The sequence below is a fragment of the Gossypium hirsutum genome, chromosome D11, assembly GCF_007990345.1.
Source record: "Gossypium hirsutum isolate 1008001.06 chromosome D11, Gossypium_hirsutum_v2.1, whole genome shotgun sequence".
In the NCBI taxonomy this organism is placed as follows: Eukaryota; Viridiplantae; Streptophyta; class Magnoliopsida; order Malvales; family Malvaceae; genus Gossypium; species Gossypium hirsutum.
The window spans coordinates 59011880-59028179 of NC_053447.1; the positions used below are offsets into that span (position 1 = coordinate 59011880).

Here is a 16300-nt window from a genome sequence, read left to right on the forward strand (position 1 = left end):
ATTGAAGCCAGTGATTCTACTTTCCTAGGCAGCAGTGGAATAGATTGAAGATTTCAGATCTTGTCTCCCTAAGCAGTAGTGGAGCAGATCAAAGATGGTGAATTTTACCTCCTTATGGTTACAGTGGAGTATATTGAAGCCAGTAATTCTATCTCCCTTGCAGCAATGGAATAGATTGAAGATTTCAGATCTTATCTCTCTAAGCAGTAGTGGAGTAGATCAAAGATAGTGGATTTTACCTCCCTGTGGTTACAGTGGAGTACATTGAAGCCAGTAATTCTATCTCCCCGGTCGGCAGTGGAATCGATCGAAGAAAGAAGATCTTGTCTTCATGTATTGGCGTGAAGTAGATCGAAGAAAGCAGATATTGTCTTCCCATACTGGTAGTGAAGTAGATCGAAGATACAAGTCTTATCTCCCTGAAGTTGCAGTGGAGCAGACGAAAGTAACAAATCCTATCTCCTTGAAGTTGCAATGGAGTGGATTAAAATCACAGATCTCATCTCTATGAAATTGCAGTAGAGCAGATCGCATCAAGATTTATCTTTAAATTGTAGCCGAACAAGTTGAAGCTATAAGACTTATCTCCCTGAAGTTGTAGAGGAGTAGATCAAAGATGGCAAATTTTGTTCTTTTGAGAAGCTACAAAGTATGAATCCTATCTCTCTGACATTGCAGTGGAGTGGACTGAAGCACCAGTTCCTATACCTCTGAAGATGCAGTAGGAAGGAACAAGCCTACTTGAGGAAGAAAAGCACTAAAGAAGTCGAGCCTCAATAAGCCCGGGCACAATTGGGCTTTTAGTCTTTGCTCTGTTCCCGTTACACAGCAACGAGCAAAGAGGGGCAGCTGTAATAAGGCCCAATTGGCCCAGACTATTTACAAGACAAAAAATGGGCCGTCCAGGCCCAATAGTCCAAAACCTAGCCCACCTAGCATCCTAAACTTCCCAAACCCCAGCCCCATGTTCAGTTCAGCGCCGCAAGCCCCCACGACGCGCTCCACCTCCGACAACTCCAATCGACGCATGTTTCGGAGCCAACTCCCCCGCGCATCACGCCCCTCGCCGCCGTGAATCTCGCGCACGCACGTACCTACAACAAGCGAATGAGAGGAGCAAAAAATCGGGCCAACCGAATAGATTTTTTGGTTTTCATTTTTTCTTTCCCATTTTCGGCTATTTAAAAAGCCATTTGTAATCTGTAAAAGGGGAGGGGGGAAATACCGAAAGAAATTGAAAGGCAAATAGATTTTTCTTTTTGAAAGACAAAGGTTTTCTTTCTCTCTGGTTTTTACCTCATTGAGATTATCATTCTTTTATTTTGTTTCATATATACATATCTTTTTTTTCTATAGAGTTTCTTTTTATTTTTATTTATTTTTGTTTAAAATATAAAGAAAAGGGACGAACATACCTATTTTCGTCGGAATCGCTGAGTTGGCGCCCCTCTCCGTCGCGATGGGAGACCGGGGCGGCCGTGGCATGCCTCGATTGGCGGCGGCGGCATAAAGGAGGAACCCTAGCAGAGCTTCTCTGTTATTTTTTTTCTGAATCAAAGAGGAAAATGAAATTTTTTAAGGAAAATTTGGCATTTATAAAGGTTATGAAACGACGTCGTTTAGGGCCTGCTTCAATGGCCTCAAAACGACGTCGTATAGGGCCAAAACCCGCATGTGTGACCCGACCCGCTTGGTAACCCGCATGTTTTCGCTAGGGGGATATTTATCTCCTTGGTCCCTCTGCTCTCTTGTCGTTTTTAATGCAGTCCTTTTCATATTTATAATTTTAACTCTGTGTTTTATTTTTTGTTTCAATTTGGCCCATTGTTGCGCACCGTTTCAGGGAGACGGGTTATTTTCATTTTAACCCCCTCAGGGAATGCGCGCATCGCCATTTAGTCCTTCATTTTATTTTAATTACATTTTTTTTCTTTTCTCTTTTCAATTTGTTTTTTTAAATTGTTATTATTATCATTATTTATACACGTATTCTTATAGTATACACATGCATGCTTCTTTAATATATATATATATGTTTTTATAGTATATGAATATTTTAAACTTTTTTTTATGCATACAAGCAAATTTTGATATACGTATACTCTTATATTTTTTTTTACTTTTGCAAATAGTATTTATGTATATTACCATATATTTTTATTTTCATATATTATTCTTCACTTTTTTTTACAAATATATATATATATAAATATACATGTACATTTTTGAATATACATATATTTCCTATATATTATAATTTTAAAATATACATTTATTTTTACAGCATATATATTTACATTTTTTTTAAAACATTTTTCATTATTCTATATATATTTCATTACTTGAATACATATTGTACATATATAAATATTTAAATATATACATATACGTACACCTTTTTTTTTCTTTCTGTAAATATATGCATATGCATTTTTTTTATACTTTTATTTTATTTTTAATACATGTTTTGTTTGCTTTACTGGATATATTTCATTCCTTCTATTTGCATGTATACTTGTATATGTGTTTTAGATATATGTGTACATATGTTTGCGACTTTACTGTTATATTGTATTTGTATATATGTATTTGTAAATATTTATTCGTATATGTTGTAAATTAAAATATTTGTATCATATTGTACATTAACTTTTTAACATACCCTTTTGAAAATATATTTTGGCTTTAACTATACATCAAAGTTATTTTCTTGATTCAAAACTTTTTTTTTTGAATAAAAGCAATATTCGGAGTTTGGGATTTCGAGGGAAATTGAGCCGTAACGTATTGGGTTATGATTTTCTTTGATGATATTAAATAACCGATGATATTCTTTTTTCAAAATGCATGAGCATAAAAATCATTTTTGGGAACTTAACTTGTCGTGCCCTAACGTATTGGGTGTGGCCTGTTACTTTCTCAAAATGAAGATTTTCACATAAAATAAAAGTGATATTCAAAGTTCGGGGATTATGAGGAATTGTACCCTAACGTATTGGGACTCGATTTCTTTACATGACTTGAACAATTGGTTATCCTTTTACAAATTTTATCATTCAAGCTTATCCTAAAATCTTTTTAACTTTCGACACTAAGACATCAAATAGTCAATTTGGTACCGATTTTTGGGCGTTACGAGGGTGCTAATCCTTCCTCGTGCGTAACTGACTCCCGAACTCGTTTTCTCAAAAAAACGTAGACCAAAATAATTTTTAAGGTGAGCCGATCACACCTTAATAAAGGATCGGTTGCGACTCCAGTTTTTGTTTTTAAAGTCGACAACTCAATTTTTGTTTTAAAAAAAAACGGTTTTGACAAGGTATATTTGTTATTTTTAAATAAATATTTAGAATTCAAATTGAAAAATACTTTCATAATCATGACAAAGAAAGTTTACTTAAAGTATAAAGAGTTGCAAAATGAATGAAAACATTTTTAATAATCTAACTGAATCATGACAAAAGGGCGATGTATTGGATTCTAAGTTGCAATTCATTGGTCATATGTTCATCTTTCTTAAGAATTGTATTGTGTGTGTTGTCAAGAAACAATGATTAGTAAAATAGCCAATTGTGATGAAGGAGAGCTTTGTACACTAACACTGGATCATGAAAATGAATGGTGTTTTTTAATTAACGCGGTCCAAATTCTTTCGAAACCAATACAATCAATGAGAACATAAAGCAAAAGTAAAATTAAAGAGAGTAGGGTCGATAATTAAGAGAAAAGTGAACTCTTGAAAAGATTGAGGAGGGGCGTTTTGATAAAAAGTTGAGGAAAAAATGGATAGAGTAAATGGAAGAAAGAGGTGCGATTATCGATTAACAGAAGTGGGTACACAAATGATTCTCTTATTGATTTTGATAATTAAGATTGTATGAGAAATTTGTGCAAAAACACTTTGGGCAACATAAAGAGTTGACTAGTTCATAAAATTATCAATAAGTTGTGAGGATTAAGTAATCATCAATGAACTAATTAATCTTGAAATCAAAAATAGAATTGGGGTATAAGTAGTAGTTGTTTTTTTGGCTGTAAACATATATCTTTTAAAGTTAATGTTTTAATGTTTAATTACAAAATCACGTGATTCCCTCGTTAAACATTAAAGGCGTAAATAGTGAAATTAAGTTAATTTTTTCATGAAGGTGTTTCATCTTTCACTCAAATCCTAAACTCGAAACATTTAGTGAAAAGGAATGTAGGTTAGTTGATTTTAGAGATAATAGCTTTAGAGATGTGTTAGATAAATGTCGTAAAATGATGTATTGGAGATGAGATGTATTAGGGTTATTCATGTGATAATGGAGAAGGTAGTTTAGTGCCGCCATGTTTATAAGAAAGATAAGTGGATGTGCTCAAAGTCAGAGCAAGTTCATGTCATTTTTTCCCAAAATGAGGATCACAATTTCAATGGGATACAAGTAGTACTAAATGATGGGACTGCAAAAAGAAAGATGAAAGTCCATGAAGACATCAAGGAGGTCATGCTATCCAAAATTTTGAAAAAAAAAACATTAAATTAAGGCAGGAAAAGTGCATCAAAACGAAATTATAAATCAATATCTAAAATATCAAAATTTTTAAGTTCAAAAATAAATATAAAGTAATATTAGTAAAAGTCGAGAAAGAATGGGTATTGAATAAATTGTTGGGATTGTGAGTTGACAACAATATTGATGAAAAATGGAAAAATTGATTAAAATTGAGGTTTGAATAGTGAACAGTGGCAAAATTAGGGGGCTGATAGGGACCGACCCCCTAAAATGAAAAAATTTTCATATAGCACTTTTAAAATTTTAAATTAATAGAAATCAAATTACACTTTAACCCTCCTAAAAATATAAAAATTTAATTTCGATTCCTAAAATTAATTTTTGATTTCGGCTCTGATAGTGAAGTGTTGTTAAAGAAATGACTTTGTTTTGAAAAGATATAGAAGATCTGAGTTGATGATATTTCAAGTTGATGTTTTGGCAGCTATTAACATAGCTAAGGGATTTATAATCATAGGGGATAAACATTTTGTTAACATCGACTAGCTCTATATAGAAGTAGGTGTGCATATGGTTTATGTGATGGAGTTTAAATGACCTCTATTTTATTAGAATTAATATGCACTGTTTTGTCTCCTATGTTGATTTGCTCAAATTGGCGAGGTTTTTCATCTTACCATTATCCTCTTCTCATCTTTTTTATTATCTTCGACACTTGAAGATTTAATTGAAAAGTGAGAGAATTTGAATAAAAATATAATTCTGAAAGATAGATTTGTTTTCTAAGTGTGTCGGGCTCTGGGTAGGATTTTTTAGCCCAAGCCTAGTTTGATCCGTCCTGAATTAGCCTAAACTTTTTTTTTGGGTCAATTATAAAAATAGTCATTTTTATTTGCCTCAAATTACATTTTAGTCACTTATGTTTGAAATGTTACGTTTTAGTCACTTACGTTATCATTTTGTTATGAAGTGGTCACTCTACAGTTAAACTTCGTTACCTCCCTAACGACGGTCCTACGTGGCAGTTCAAATGGATTTTAAATGCCAGCTTGGATGAAAATAGGTTTTTAATTAAATAAATTTAATTTGGACTGCCACGTAAGACATCCAAGTTGGCGTTTAAAACCCATTTAGATTACCACATAGGACCGCCATTAGGAAGGTAACGGAGCTTAACAGTAGAGTGATCACTTTGTAACAAAACGATAACATAAGTGACTAAAACGTTACATTTCAAACATAAGTGAGTAAATATTTTTGTAGTTTACCCTTCTTTTTTGCTGTTGTTTTCTAACTATTTTGCTACCATTTTGCTGTTGTTTTGTTGTCATTTAGCTATTATATTACTACTAATTTGTTGTTATTGGTTAGATATTGTATAACTATTGTTTTATTGTTAATTTTGCTACTATTTTAGAAGCATTTGTTTCCTAAGTTACAACTATCTTAGTTATTTAACTATACATATTTTAGTGTATTTTCAATCTATTGAGAAATATTTATTTTAATATTTTTAGTGTATTTGATGTATTATATTTTTTAAATTTGCTTTTATATAAAAATAATAATCTAAAAAAAAATTAATACGCGTGGGCCAGATCGGGCTCAAGTTTAACATTTTTAATTTGGGCTGAACTTGGACAAAGTTTAAGCCAATTTTTTGAGTCCAACACGAGCCTAGAAAACAAACCTAAAATTTTAGGCAGACCCAAACCTATAATCATATTTATGTGTGTGTCAAACCTTGTTTTTTTTTTTTTTACTCCACTTTCAATCAGCTCTTAATCTCTTACAATAAGATTAATTTGTCTTCATATAACTATTCTTAAGGAATAAAAAAATTATGTATATTTTTATAAAATAGTTATAATTAATCATAATTATATTTATAATTTATTTATTATTGCAAATATATTTTACAATTATGCAAATTTTAGAAATTATTATTTTTATAATTAAATATTTTAATATGAAGTGATTTATAATTTTATAATTTTGTACTATTTTATTTCTAAAATATTTTTAATATTTCTATTATTGTCTTAATTTTTAGAATATATAATGTTATATCCTTCACATGCAACGCACACCAGTTAAAATTAGTTATTGTAAAATTATTGAATAAGTTATTGTAATGGCCCCTTTTGCCCGGGCCCGATTAAAACCCAAAAATAATAAAATACATTCCAAATTACAAAGGGCCTGTAAGGCCCAATAAAACTAAACCTAAAGCCCAATAGCCCAACCCCCAAAATCACCGAAACCCTAAAACTAAAACAGCTTCCAGAAAGACCCCAGTCATCGTACGTCTCGGAACCGGCCTCCTCCATGCGCGCCGTACTCCCATGTTCTCCTACAAAACGGATTCAAAGAGTCCAAATAGTGTAAAACAACAAAAAAAAAGAAGGGAAAAGGTTGTTCTATTCGGGCTATAAAAGGCCTATGTTTTGTATTGTAAAAAAAAGGAGACAAGAATACAAAGAAAAACTATAAAAGGCCTATCTTTTGTAGTGTTCATCGATCTTTTATTTTTGTTTGTATTTATATTTCTTCTTTTATTATTTTTATTTATTTTATTTTACTTAAATAAAAAAGAAGAGAAGGAGGCAAAGCTTACCTTTCCTCGAAGCCGCCGTGCCACCACCATATCCGTCGCAATCGGAGTTTTGGTGAAGGGACGGATGAACGACGGCGCAAAAAAGGGTTAAGAAAAGCCCTAGCAGAGCAAACGTTTCAAAAACGTGAAACAAAATGATTTTTTTAATCCTTTTTTATTATTTTTGTGTTTAATTTAACATATAAACAAAACGGCGCCGTTTAAAGGGGCCAGATCCGCGCGTTGACCCGACCCGCAAACAGGGTCCGCGCGTTCTGGGCCTAAATGGGGAATTTGCGCAATTAGGCCCACCTTCTACGACGCGCTTTAATTAAACCCATTTCCTTTTTTAATTTGGCCTGAATATTTTACCTGTGTGGCATTTTAGTCCACATCGCTGCACACCGTTTTGGGGAAGCGGATTATTTCTGATTTGGCCCCCATGTAATTCGCATGTCGCGATTTGACCCACCATTTTGTTTAAATTTCATTTATTTCCTGTTGTTTTAGTTTTACTGACTCTTTAGTCCTTTTTGCAATTTGCTTTTTAAAAAATTTATTTTTTTCCCTTCTTCTTTTTATCATTATTATTATTATTATTATTATTATTATTATTATTATTATTATTATTATTATTATTATTATTATTATTATTATTTTCACGTACGTTCATACATATTTTTTTATAAAATATATGTGCATATATGTTTTAAACTTTTTTAGAAGATATACATGTACATATTTTATTTATATTATTATTATTATTATTATTATTATTATTATTTTATCTTCATAATTTTTATATACATGTATATACATATACATTTATATTTTACAATACATATACATTTTCCTTATTTTATAATACATGCACATATACATGTTTTTTAATATATATACATACTTTTTTAGAGATTATTATAAGTTTTTTTTTTGTTTTATATATTTCATTCCTTTTCTTTTTCTTTTTTATATGTATACTTACATATATGTGTTTTAATATATCCATACACATATTTTCAATTTTACTTATATATTGTACTTATATGTATATACATATTTTGTAGATACATATACACATATAATTCATATTAAAGTATTTGTTTTATGTTGTATATTGACATTTTATCATTTTTTTAAAAAAGAAAATATATTTGGTTTCATCAAAGCATTAAAACTATTTTTGTTCCAAGGCTTTCAAAATAAGGCAATATTCGATATTTGGGATCTTCAAGAGGATTGAGCCCTAACGTATTGGGTTCTAATTTTCTTCGTTGAATCTAAATAATCAGGAATGCTCTTTAATAAAAAAAACATAAAAGCTCATTATCGGGAAATCAATACGTTGTGTCCTAACGCATTGGATATGACACATTGTTTTCTCAAGATGAGGATTTTTCTAAAAATAATAAAGGCAATATTCTGTATTTGGGAAATTCGGTTGGTCGTGCCCTCACTTACTGGGTTTTGATTTTTCTCTTTTAACCCAAATAGTCGAATATCCTTTAGAAATTTAAATGCATGAGTTTTAAATCAAAAGACAAACTTAATTTTGAAGATTAAAAATGTTGCGCCCTAACTCATTAGGTGTGATGTTTTATTTCTTTAAAATAAGAATGTTTTATTATTTTAATTCATTCAAGTTAAAAAGTTTTCTTTTCAAATTTATGACACCAAGACATTAAACAATCAATTCGGTACCGATTTTGGGCGTTACGAGAGTGCTAACCCTTCCTCGTGCGTAACTGACTCCCGAATCTATTTTCTCAAAATTCGTAGACCTAAAATCATTTTCAAGGTGAACTGATCACACCTTAATAAAAAATTGGTGGCGAATCCAATTTTTGTTTTTGAAAAAGTCGACCCCGTTTTAAAAAAAATAAATATAAAACTGGTTTCGATAGTTATAGTTACAAATTATTATTAGAGCATCAATTTAGTTAGAAAATGACTTGGAAGTATTTTTTTCTAAAGATAATAAATATTAGGGTAAGCTATTAAAATAATCATTTTTAGTTACTTCAGGTTACATTTTAGTTATTTATATTTGAAATTTTACGTTTTAGTCACGTTATCGCGTTGTAACATTTTAGTCACTGAGTCGTTAATTGCTGTTAACGGTGTAACGGTAAGCTGATGTGGCACGTTAAATCATCATTTCAAACGAAAATCTTAGGTTAAATTCTACAATTGGTCCCTATTTTTTTCATTTTGAGCAATTTAAATTTTTTATGTTCTTTTAACTCTTTTTTTTCTTTATTTTCCATTCTCTTATTCTTCTCCCTTTGTTTTCCTCCCTTCTTCGTTTCTTTTAACGTGGTTTTTCTATATTTTTAATTTGTTTAAAATTAGTCCACAAGCTTGCTTCACTCGAAAAAAATTAAATTGTTCAAAAAATAAAAGTATAGGGATTAGTTTTAACAAATAAAAACATAGAAAAACTACGTTAAAAGAAATGTAGAAGGGAGGAAAACAAAGGGAAAAGCAGAAGAGAATGAAAAATAAAGAAAAGAAAAATAAATTTAAAAGAACATAAAAGAAAAAAATTAAATTGCTCAAAATGAAAAAATGTGGGGATCGATTGTATAAATTAACCTAAAATTTTTATTTGAAATGATTATTTAACGTGTCATGTCAGCTTACCATTACACCATTAATGGCAATTAACGGCTCAGTGACTAAAATATTACAACGCAATAACGTAAGTGACTAAAACGTAATATTTCAAACATAAGTGACTAAAATGTAACTCGAGGTAAACAAAAATGACTATTTAAAAAGTTTACCCTAAATATTATTCTAATAATATTTTCATCTTTTAATACTTTTACATAATATCTTTAAATAAATTATGTGACATAATTAATATATTATATAGTTGAAAATACATATTATAATATAAATTTAAGTCCAAACCTAAAAATTTATCTGAGTTCAATTTAATTTACATTTATTATAGTTTAAATTTGATCGAAATAAATTTTACAACTTATGTGCTGAGTGAACATTAAATAAACCTTTTATTTGTACTTCAAGGATAGAGTTTCAATTTCTATTGTTCTCTATTCAATATGAAAAAAGAAAAAAAGATAAATTATATCTAAGGTGATTAATTATTAGTAAGTTTATATTTTGATCGTCCAACTTCAAAAAATTACAAAGTGATTATTGAATAATTTGAAAGTTTTCATTTAAGTTACCGGATTGTTAAAACCGCTGTAAAATGACATTATTTATTTGCATCGTTTACACCAATCAAAAGCTCTCATTCTTTTTTTTTACAATTTAGTTTTTTTAATGAAAAACTTTGAATGTTACGAATTTGTAAACCAAAATCCAAACATCTTTCTTCTCCGATTTTCGACACTGACCATTAGATCGACTTGGATCTAAGGTGTGTTTTTTTACTCGTTGATGGATACTGATTCATCGTACCGGTCGTCGAATCGTCGCTTAGAACTCGCTAACCAAACTTTTTTTTTAAAATATGCCCCTTGTGACATAAAAAAAACTTTAGAATAATTCTACGACTTAAATAAAATTTTTTGAATAATTCAATGACTATTTTACAGTTTTTTAAAATTGAGTGAATAAAATATAAATTTACTTATAACTTTTGAGTGTAGTTTATCCAAAAAGAAAAGAGATGATAAAAAGGTGAAATTATAAACCCCTCCACTATATTTGTCTAATATGGAGTCATGATGTCAGTATGCCAGAAATTAGGCAACAATAAGAGGACTATCGTGGTCCTTCCTCTTCCGTATAGGTAATTTCACTTACAAACAAAAAACAACAAAAGATAAGGGAAAAAATGGCACCCTCCATTAAAAATGTTAATCTCAACTTCATCACCATCAAACTCCACAAAAGATAAAATCTTTTTGTACTGTGAACTGATAACAAAAGTATTTGGTTTTGGTTGGTCCATTATAAGTTAGTGACAAAGTCACTTGTAACCCATTATTTCTTTCATTTCTTCCACATTCGTCTCACCTTCCAAGCTCAAAAAGGCTTGCTTTTTAATGTTGCAGTATTAAGGAAAAAAGAGAAGCTTTGTAGTTGAATTCTTCAATGGATTCTTTTACTGCATCTTAATTCCCAAAACTTCCACTGTTTTATTTCTTGGTTAATCAAAGAAAGATAATTGTCACTTGTTGCTGTTTTTAGGAGGAAAGTTAAGGTTCCATATTTTTTTGGGTCACCTATGGCTTCTGCTTCTGTTCTGTTTGCAGCCACTGGTTTGGGTTCAATGGTTCGGGTCAAGTCTACAAGGCTCTTTGTGAAGTCTTCTTTGGATACCAATGTTTCTGATATGAGTGTTAATGGTAATCTTTTCTCCTTTTTTTTTTTTGGGGGGGGGGCTCTTTTGGATTCTGGGTATTCTTGTTTTTTCTGATATTTTTGTGTTTTTATTTGGTAGATAACATAGTGAATTGTATATAGTTTAGCTAAATTTACAAGGACGCCATAGCTTGGAGATGGGATTTTGGAAGCTGAAAATGGGGTTTGCTTTATCATACTTGGAAAGTACTGTGTCGTAAATTATTTAGTAGCTTAATTTTGCCTATCATCTTGGAATAAAAGGAAATGCTGTATAATGAATTGAAGTTATTCTGTAGGGAGATGACTTAAGAGTTCTTGTTTCCTATCCTTTAAAGATCAATGGCATTGAATGCTGGTAATCATGTTAGATAAATAGTTTTAGTTTGATTTAAAGTTCCATATCATCATGGTAGATACTTGGATTGTTTACTTGGCAGCTCCAAAGGGATTGTTTCCACCTGAACCTGAACATTATAGAGGACCAAAGCTGAAGGTGGCTATTATTGGAGCTGGTCTTGCTGGCATGTCAACAGCTGTTGAGCTATTGGATCAAGGCCATGAGGTTTTTCTTATCTCTAGTTGCCTGTTTCTACAATATCTTAATTGGATTGGCATTTCAGTAGGAATAAGAATTTCAAAGCAGAATCATATTTTTGCAACTTTCAGTTTCTGAAAACCTATTTCTGCAACATTTTTCCCTTAAATATACATAGTTTAGTGATTTCTCGATATAGTAGCTGTAATTTGATGATTACTTTGATTTCTTCAGGTTGATATATTCGAGTCTAGGCCTTTCATTGGAGGCAAAGTAGGTTCTTTTGTTGATAGAAAAGGAAACCACATTGAGATGGGGCTGCATGTTTTTTTTGGTTGCTACAACAATCTATTCCGGTTGATGAAAAAGGTGAAGCAGAAGGCCTTATAATAGTTTTTCATGGTCATTGGACACTATTGTTCATGCCATTATATCGTATCTGACACTCATACTCAAGTTCAATTAACATAGTATCATCCTTTTAATGTAGTCTCAACTCTCAACTGTTTATCTGGCCTCTGATATTTTTCTCCTGATCCCTACTTGATCCTAGGTGGGTGCAGATCAAAATCTACTTGTGAAGGATCATACTCACACATTTGTAAACAAAGGGGGTGAAATTGGTGGTATGATTTGCATTGAATCGTATTTAAACAAATTCTAAGATGATATTTTTTATGCTAGGATCTTATGATATTTTTTATGCTAGGATCTTACTTCGAAAAATTGAACTAAAAATGTTATTCTTTTACTCATGCTTTCCTTTGTTCAATTTTATGACTTTGAGTTCGGATGCAGAACTTGATTTTAGATTTCCAGTTGGAGCTCCCATCCATGGAATTAGTGCCTTTTTATCTACAAATCAACTGAAGGTTTTCTACTATCCTTTTCTTAGCAATAATTATCGGTACTGACTCAGTCATATCATCAATGGCATTTCTAAGACATGTATTGTTGAATTCCTGAGTTATAGTGTCTACAATATACCTTCTCTGTTAATACAAGTTCTATTTTCGTTTCCTAAGCTAAAGTAGATGGTGCTTAAGCTACTCAATTATTATTATTTTTTCAATTTCAGACGTATGATAAAGCAAGAAATGCCGTGGCACTTGCCCTAAGTCCAGTTGTGAAGGCTCTTGTCGATCCAGATGGAGCGATGAGGGATATAAGAGATTTGGATAGTGTATGTAAGATTACTTTAATAGATACTTTCTTAACAATTAACATATAATTAGCATGAAGTTGTCCTACACCATATGTGATCCTTTTTCTTTCGTTCTTTCATTCTTGTTTTGAAGGTAATTGAACTCGAATGAAGTGTCTTTACTTTGATCCATCATCATAATTCTCATGCTTTTCTTTTCCTTCAATCATGATTGCTCTTCTCTGTATTCTTCTTTTCCAGTAAACAACTTTTCTTGGCATTTTCTTTTATTTTTTAGCTACGCATTTCTCATATAATTAAAACTCATTTACTTCTTGCAGATAAGCTTCTCTGATTGGTTTTTGTCTAAAGGTGGTACACGCATGAGTATCCAGAGAATGTGGGATCCTGTTGCTTATGCCTTGGGTTTTATCGACTGTGATAACATAAGTGCTCGTTGCATGCTCACTATTTTCTCATTGTTTGCCACCAAGACAGAGGCTTCCCTTCTGCGAATGCTGAAGGGTTCTCCGGATGTTTACTTGAGTGGTCCCATCAGAAATTATATCACAGAAAGAGGAGGCAGGTATGTTATTAATATAGGCATACAAACTATTCAGTGGTAGATAATGGTTCACTTATAGGTTTCTTCTATGAAGAATTGACTTAGTTCTCTTGTTTAATAACTTTATTTGCCAAAACAGGTTCCATATGAGGTGGGGATGCAGAGAGATACTTTACGATAAATCCGCTGATGGAGAGATATATGTCACAGGACTTGCCATGTCTAAAGTAAATCACCTCTAATGTTGCTTCATCTAAATATTGGAAATTTAGTTGCAATTCATGCGTTTGATTAGAACAGTTACATAGAATGAGCTTGTGTAAGGATTGGCATGTTAATATCGGTTGTATGATATGCAAAAAAGTTTAAATGCAAACTGAATTTCTTAAAAATGTTAAGATTTTGATTTCTCATTTTCCTTTTCATTTTCATTTTATTGCAGGCTACAAACCAGAAAATTGTAAAAGCTGATGCTTACGTTGCTGGTCTGTAGTCGGATCTTCAAAAGGTTTCCACTTTAACTTTTTGTTTTACCGAAAATGATCCTTTATCATTGTTTCTCTATTGATGGCAGCATGTGATGTCCCCGGAATAAAAAGGTTGCTTCCATCAGAGTGGAGGGAATTGCAATTTTTTAATAACATTTACGAGTTAGTAGGAGTGCCCGTCGTTACTGTGCAACTTAGATACAATGGCTGGGTGACAGAGTTGCGGGATCTGGAGCAGTCAAGGTATTTCTTTCATCTTATTCTTTACTGTGGTTGTGAATAAAGCGATTTTAACAACCTAATAAAAGCATCCTGCTTTGCTTCTTTAAAACTAACAAGTTGCTTATTTTGCTTCACTTCAACGGTTGTCCTTAAACTCATTAAAAGGCAACTGAGGCAAGCTGTCGGCCTTGATAATCTCCTGTACACTCCGGATGCAGATTTCTCCTGCTTTGCAGACTTAGCTCTCACTTCTCCAGAAGATTACTACATTGAGGGACAAGGTTCATTGCTCCAGTGAGGACATGCTTTTTCTTAGTGCTATCGCTGTGAATATTTTACATTGTGCAAGGATTTTTCTCTTTTCGCTGCATATTGCCATGTTTCGCTGTTTTGGACTTAAAAGAAGGGGAAAGAAAATCTGATTTCAGTCTTCAATATCTATATACTATTTTGATAATTTATATTATGTTGATTGTTGGATTTAGATTTGGACAGAAATTTGATGACCTGTACATAGGAGCTTGTGTATTTCTATAATTCTGTTGAGACTTCACCTGCTTCTGTTTTGACTGAGTTATTGCTTGTTTGGATGGTGTCTTTCAGATGTGTCTTGACACCAGGTGACCCTTACATGCCATTGCCAAATGATGAAATCATAAAGAGAGTAGCGAAGCAGGTTAGACTTCTAAGGAACCCTTCTTCTTAACTTCATTGCAATTTTCAGTGGAGCAAAATGCTTGTCTGAGTCCATTTCCACTTTCTGAACAGCTCATATGTCTTTGGGTCCACTAGTTTCTATAACATGCTTTTGGTTGAATGCTTAAACTCATCTTCATAGGCACACAAATTGATGTTGGTGTCAAAAGCTGTGACTTGCTCATATGTGCACTAGGGCCTATTGTTTGATTAGTCGTGACCAAGTCACTATAATATTAAAGTAATTGCAGACATGGAGAATTGAGAAAAGAATTTAGCATTGCTCATGTAGTCACATTTTTTTTTTACCATCAATATCAGCAAGTTTAGTGAAGTATTCATGTATTAACAAATATGGTCAGGGACTAGGTGATGAATCTTGTGCGGGTTTAAGTTTATTGAAATGTCACTCTCATGATCATCACATTTTTAATAACCCTGTTTTCTTGACAGGTTTTGGCTTTATTCCCATCATCCCGAGGTTTAGAAATTACTTGGTCATCTGTTGTCAAAATCGGGCAATCTCTATATCGCGAAGGACCTGGAAAAGATCCATTCAGACCTGATCAGAAGACACCAATAAAGAACTTCTTTCTTGCTGGATCTTATACAAAGCAGGTAACTTATTTTCTTTTTCCATCTTAGAAATGTACGGTTACCAAACACCAATTACATCTTTTCCCTTCACCCGATCTGGAAATATCCAAATGTCTAAAATTAAGACCCTTTGTTAGTTTTGTTTCAAGTTACAACACAGTAGTTGACAATGATTTAAACCTTTTGACTGAAAGAAAAAGGGGAATAGTATAAATTTTCCATGGTATTACCGGTGTGCAGGATTATATAGATAGTATGGAAGGAGCAACTTTGTCTGGCAGGCAAGCATCAGCCTACATATGTGATGCTGGGGAAGGGTTACTGGCCCTGCAAAAGAAGCTTGCTGCAATTGAATCTCATCAACAGTTGGAAACTTCAAGTTCTTCTGATGAATTAAGCCTTGTATAAATAGTTCATTTATATACACACTCGTATACATTTATTGTAACATTTATGTAACCAAAGCTACTAGAAAAATATAGAAAAAAATGACTCCTATCTCATATATTGGTTATCTGTGACACTGACTGCAATGATTTTAGAGTTGAAATTAGTTTAATTTTCAAACCATTGGGAAGCAAAAGAAATTCAGGAATAAGATCAAAACTATGGTATAGAGATAAACTTTATAGCAG

The 16300-nt window shown here is 31.9% G+C and overlaps 1 protein-coding gene and 1 long non-coding RNA gene across 3 annotated transcripts; one reads left to right on the top strand and one right to left on the bottom strand.

Annotated features, from left to right (window-relative positions):
• Positions 1 to 6589: 6589 nt before the first annotated feature.
• LOC107947542 (uncharacterized) lies at positions 6590 to 7626 on the bottom strand. The gene is made up of 2 exons (XR_001697163.2): positions 7114 to 7626; positions 6590 to 6849 (listed from the first exon to the last, which is right to left on the bottom strand). It is a non-coding gene; the product is annotated as an uncharacterized lncRNA (long non-coding RNA).
• A 3234-nt stretch (positions 7627 to 10860) lies between these two features.
• Positions 10861 to 16168, top strand: LOC107945977 (zeta-carotene desaturase, chloroplastic/chromoplastic). Of its 2 annotated transcripts, none has more exons than XM_016880151.2 (14): positions 10861 to 11420; positions 11856 to 11980; positions 12188 to 12322; positions 12507 to 12579; positions 12752 to 12825; positions 13032 to 13136; positions 13439 to 13683; positions 13802 to 13889; positions 14105 to 14147; positions 14237 to 14393; positions 14538 to 14666; positions 14976 to 15048; positions 15522 to 15686; positions 15906 to 16168. In XM_016880151.2, the coding sequence occupies exons 1-14, from the start codon at positions 11300 to 11302 to the stop codon at positions 16071 to 16073; spliced, it is 1701 nt and encodes a 566-aa protein (XP_016735640.2). In that variant the 5' UTR covers positions 10861 to 11299; the 3' UTR covers positions 16074 to 16168. The 2 variants fall into 2 exon arrangements, with proteins under 2 accessions (XP_016735640.2, XP_016735641.2); XM_016880152.2 differs by lacking the exon at positions 10861 to 11420 and adding an exon at positions 11539 to 11773.
• Positions 16169 to 16300: the final 132 nt, after the last annotated feature.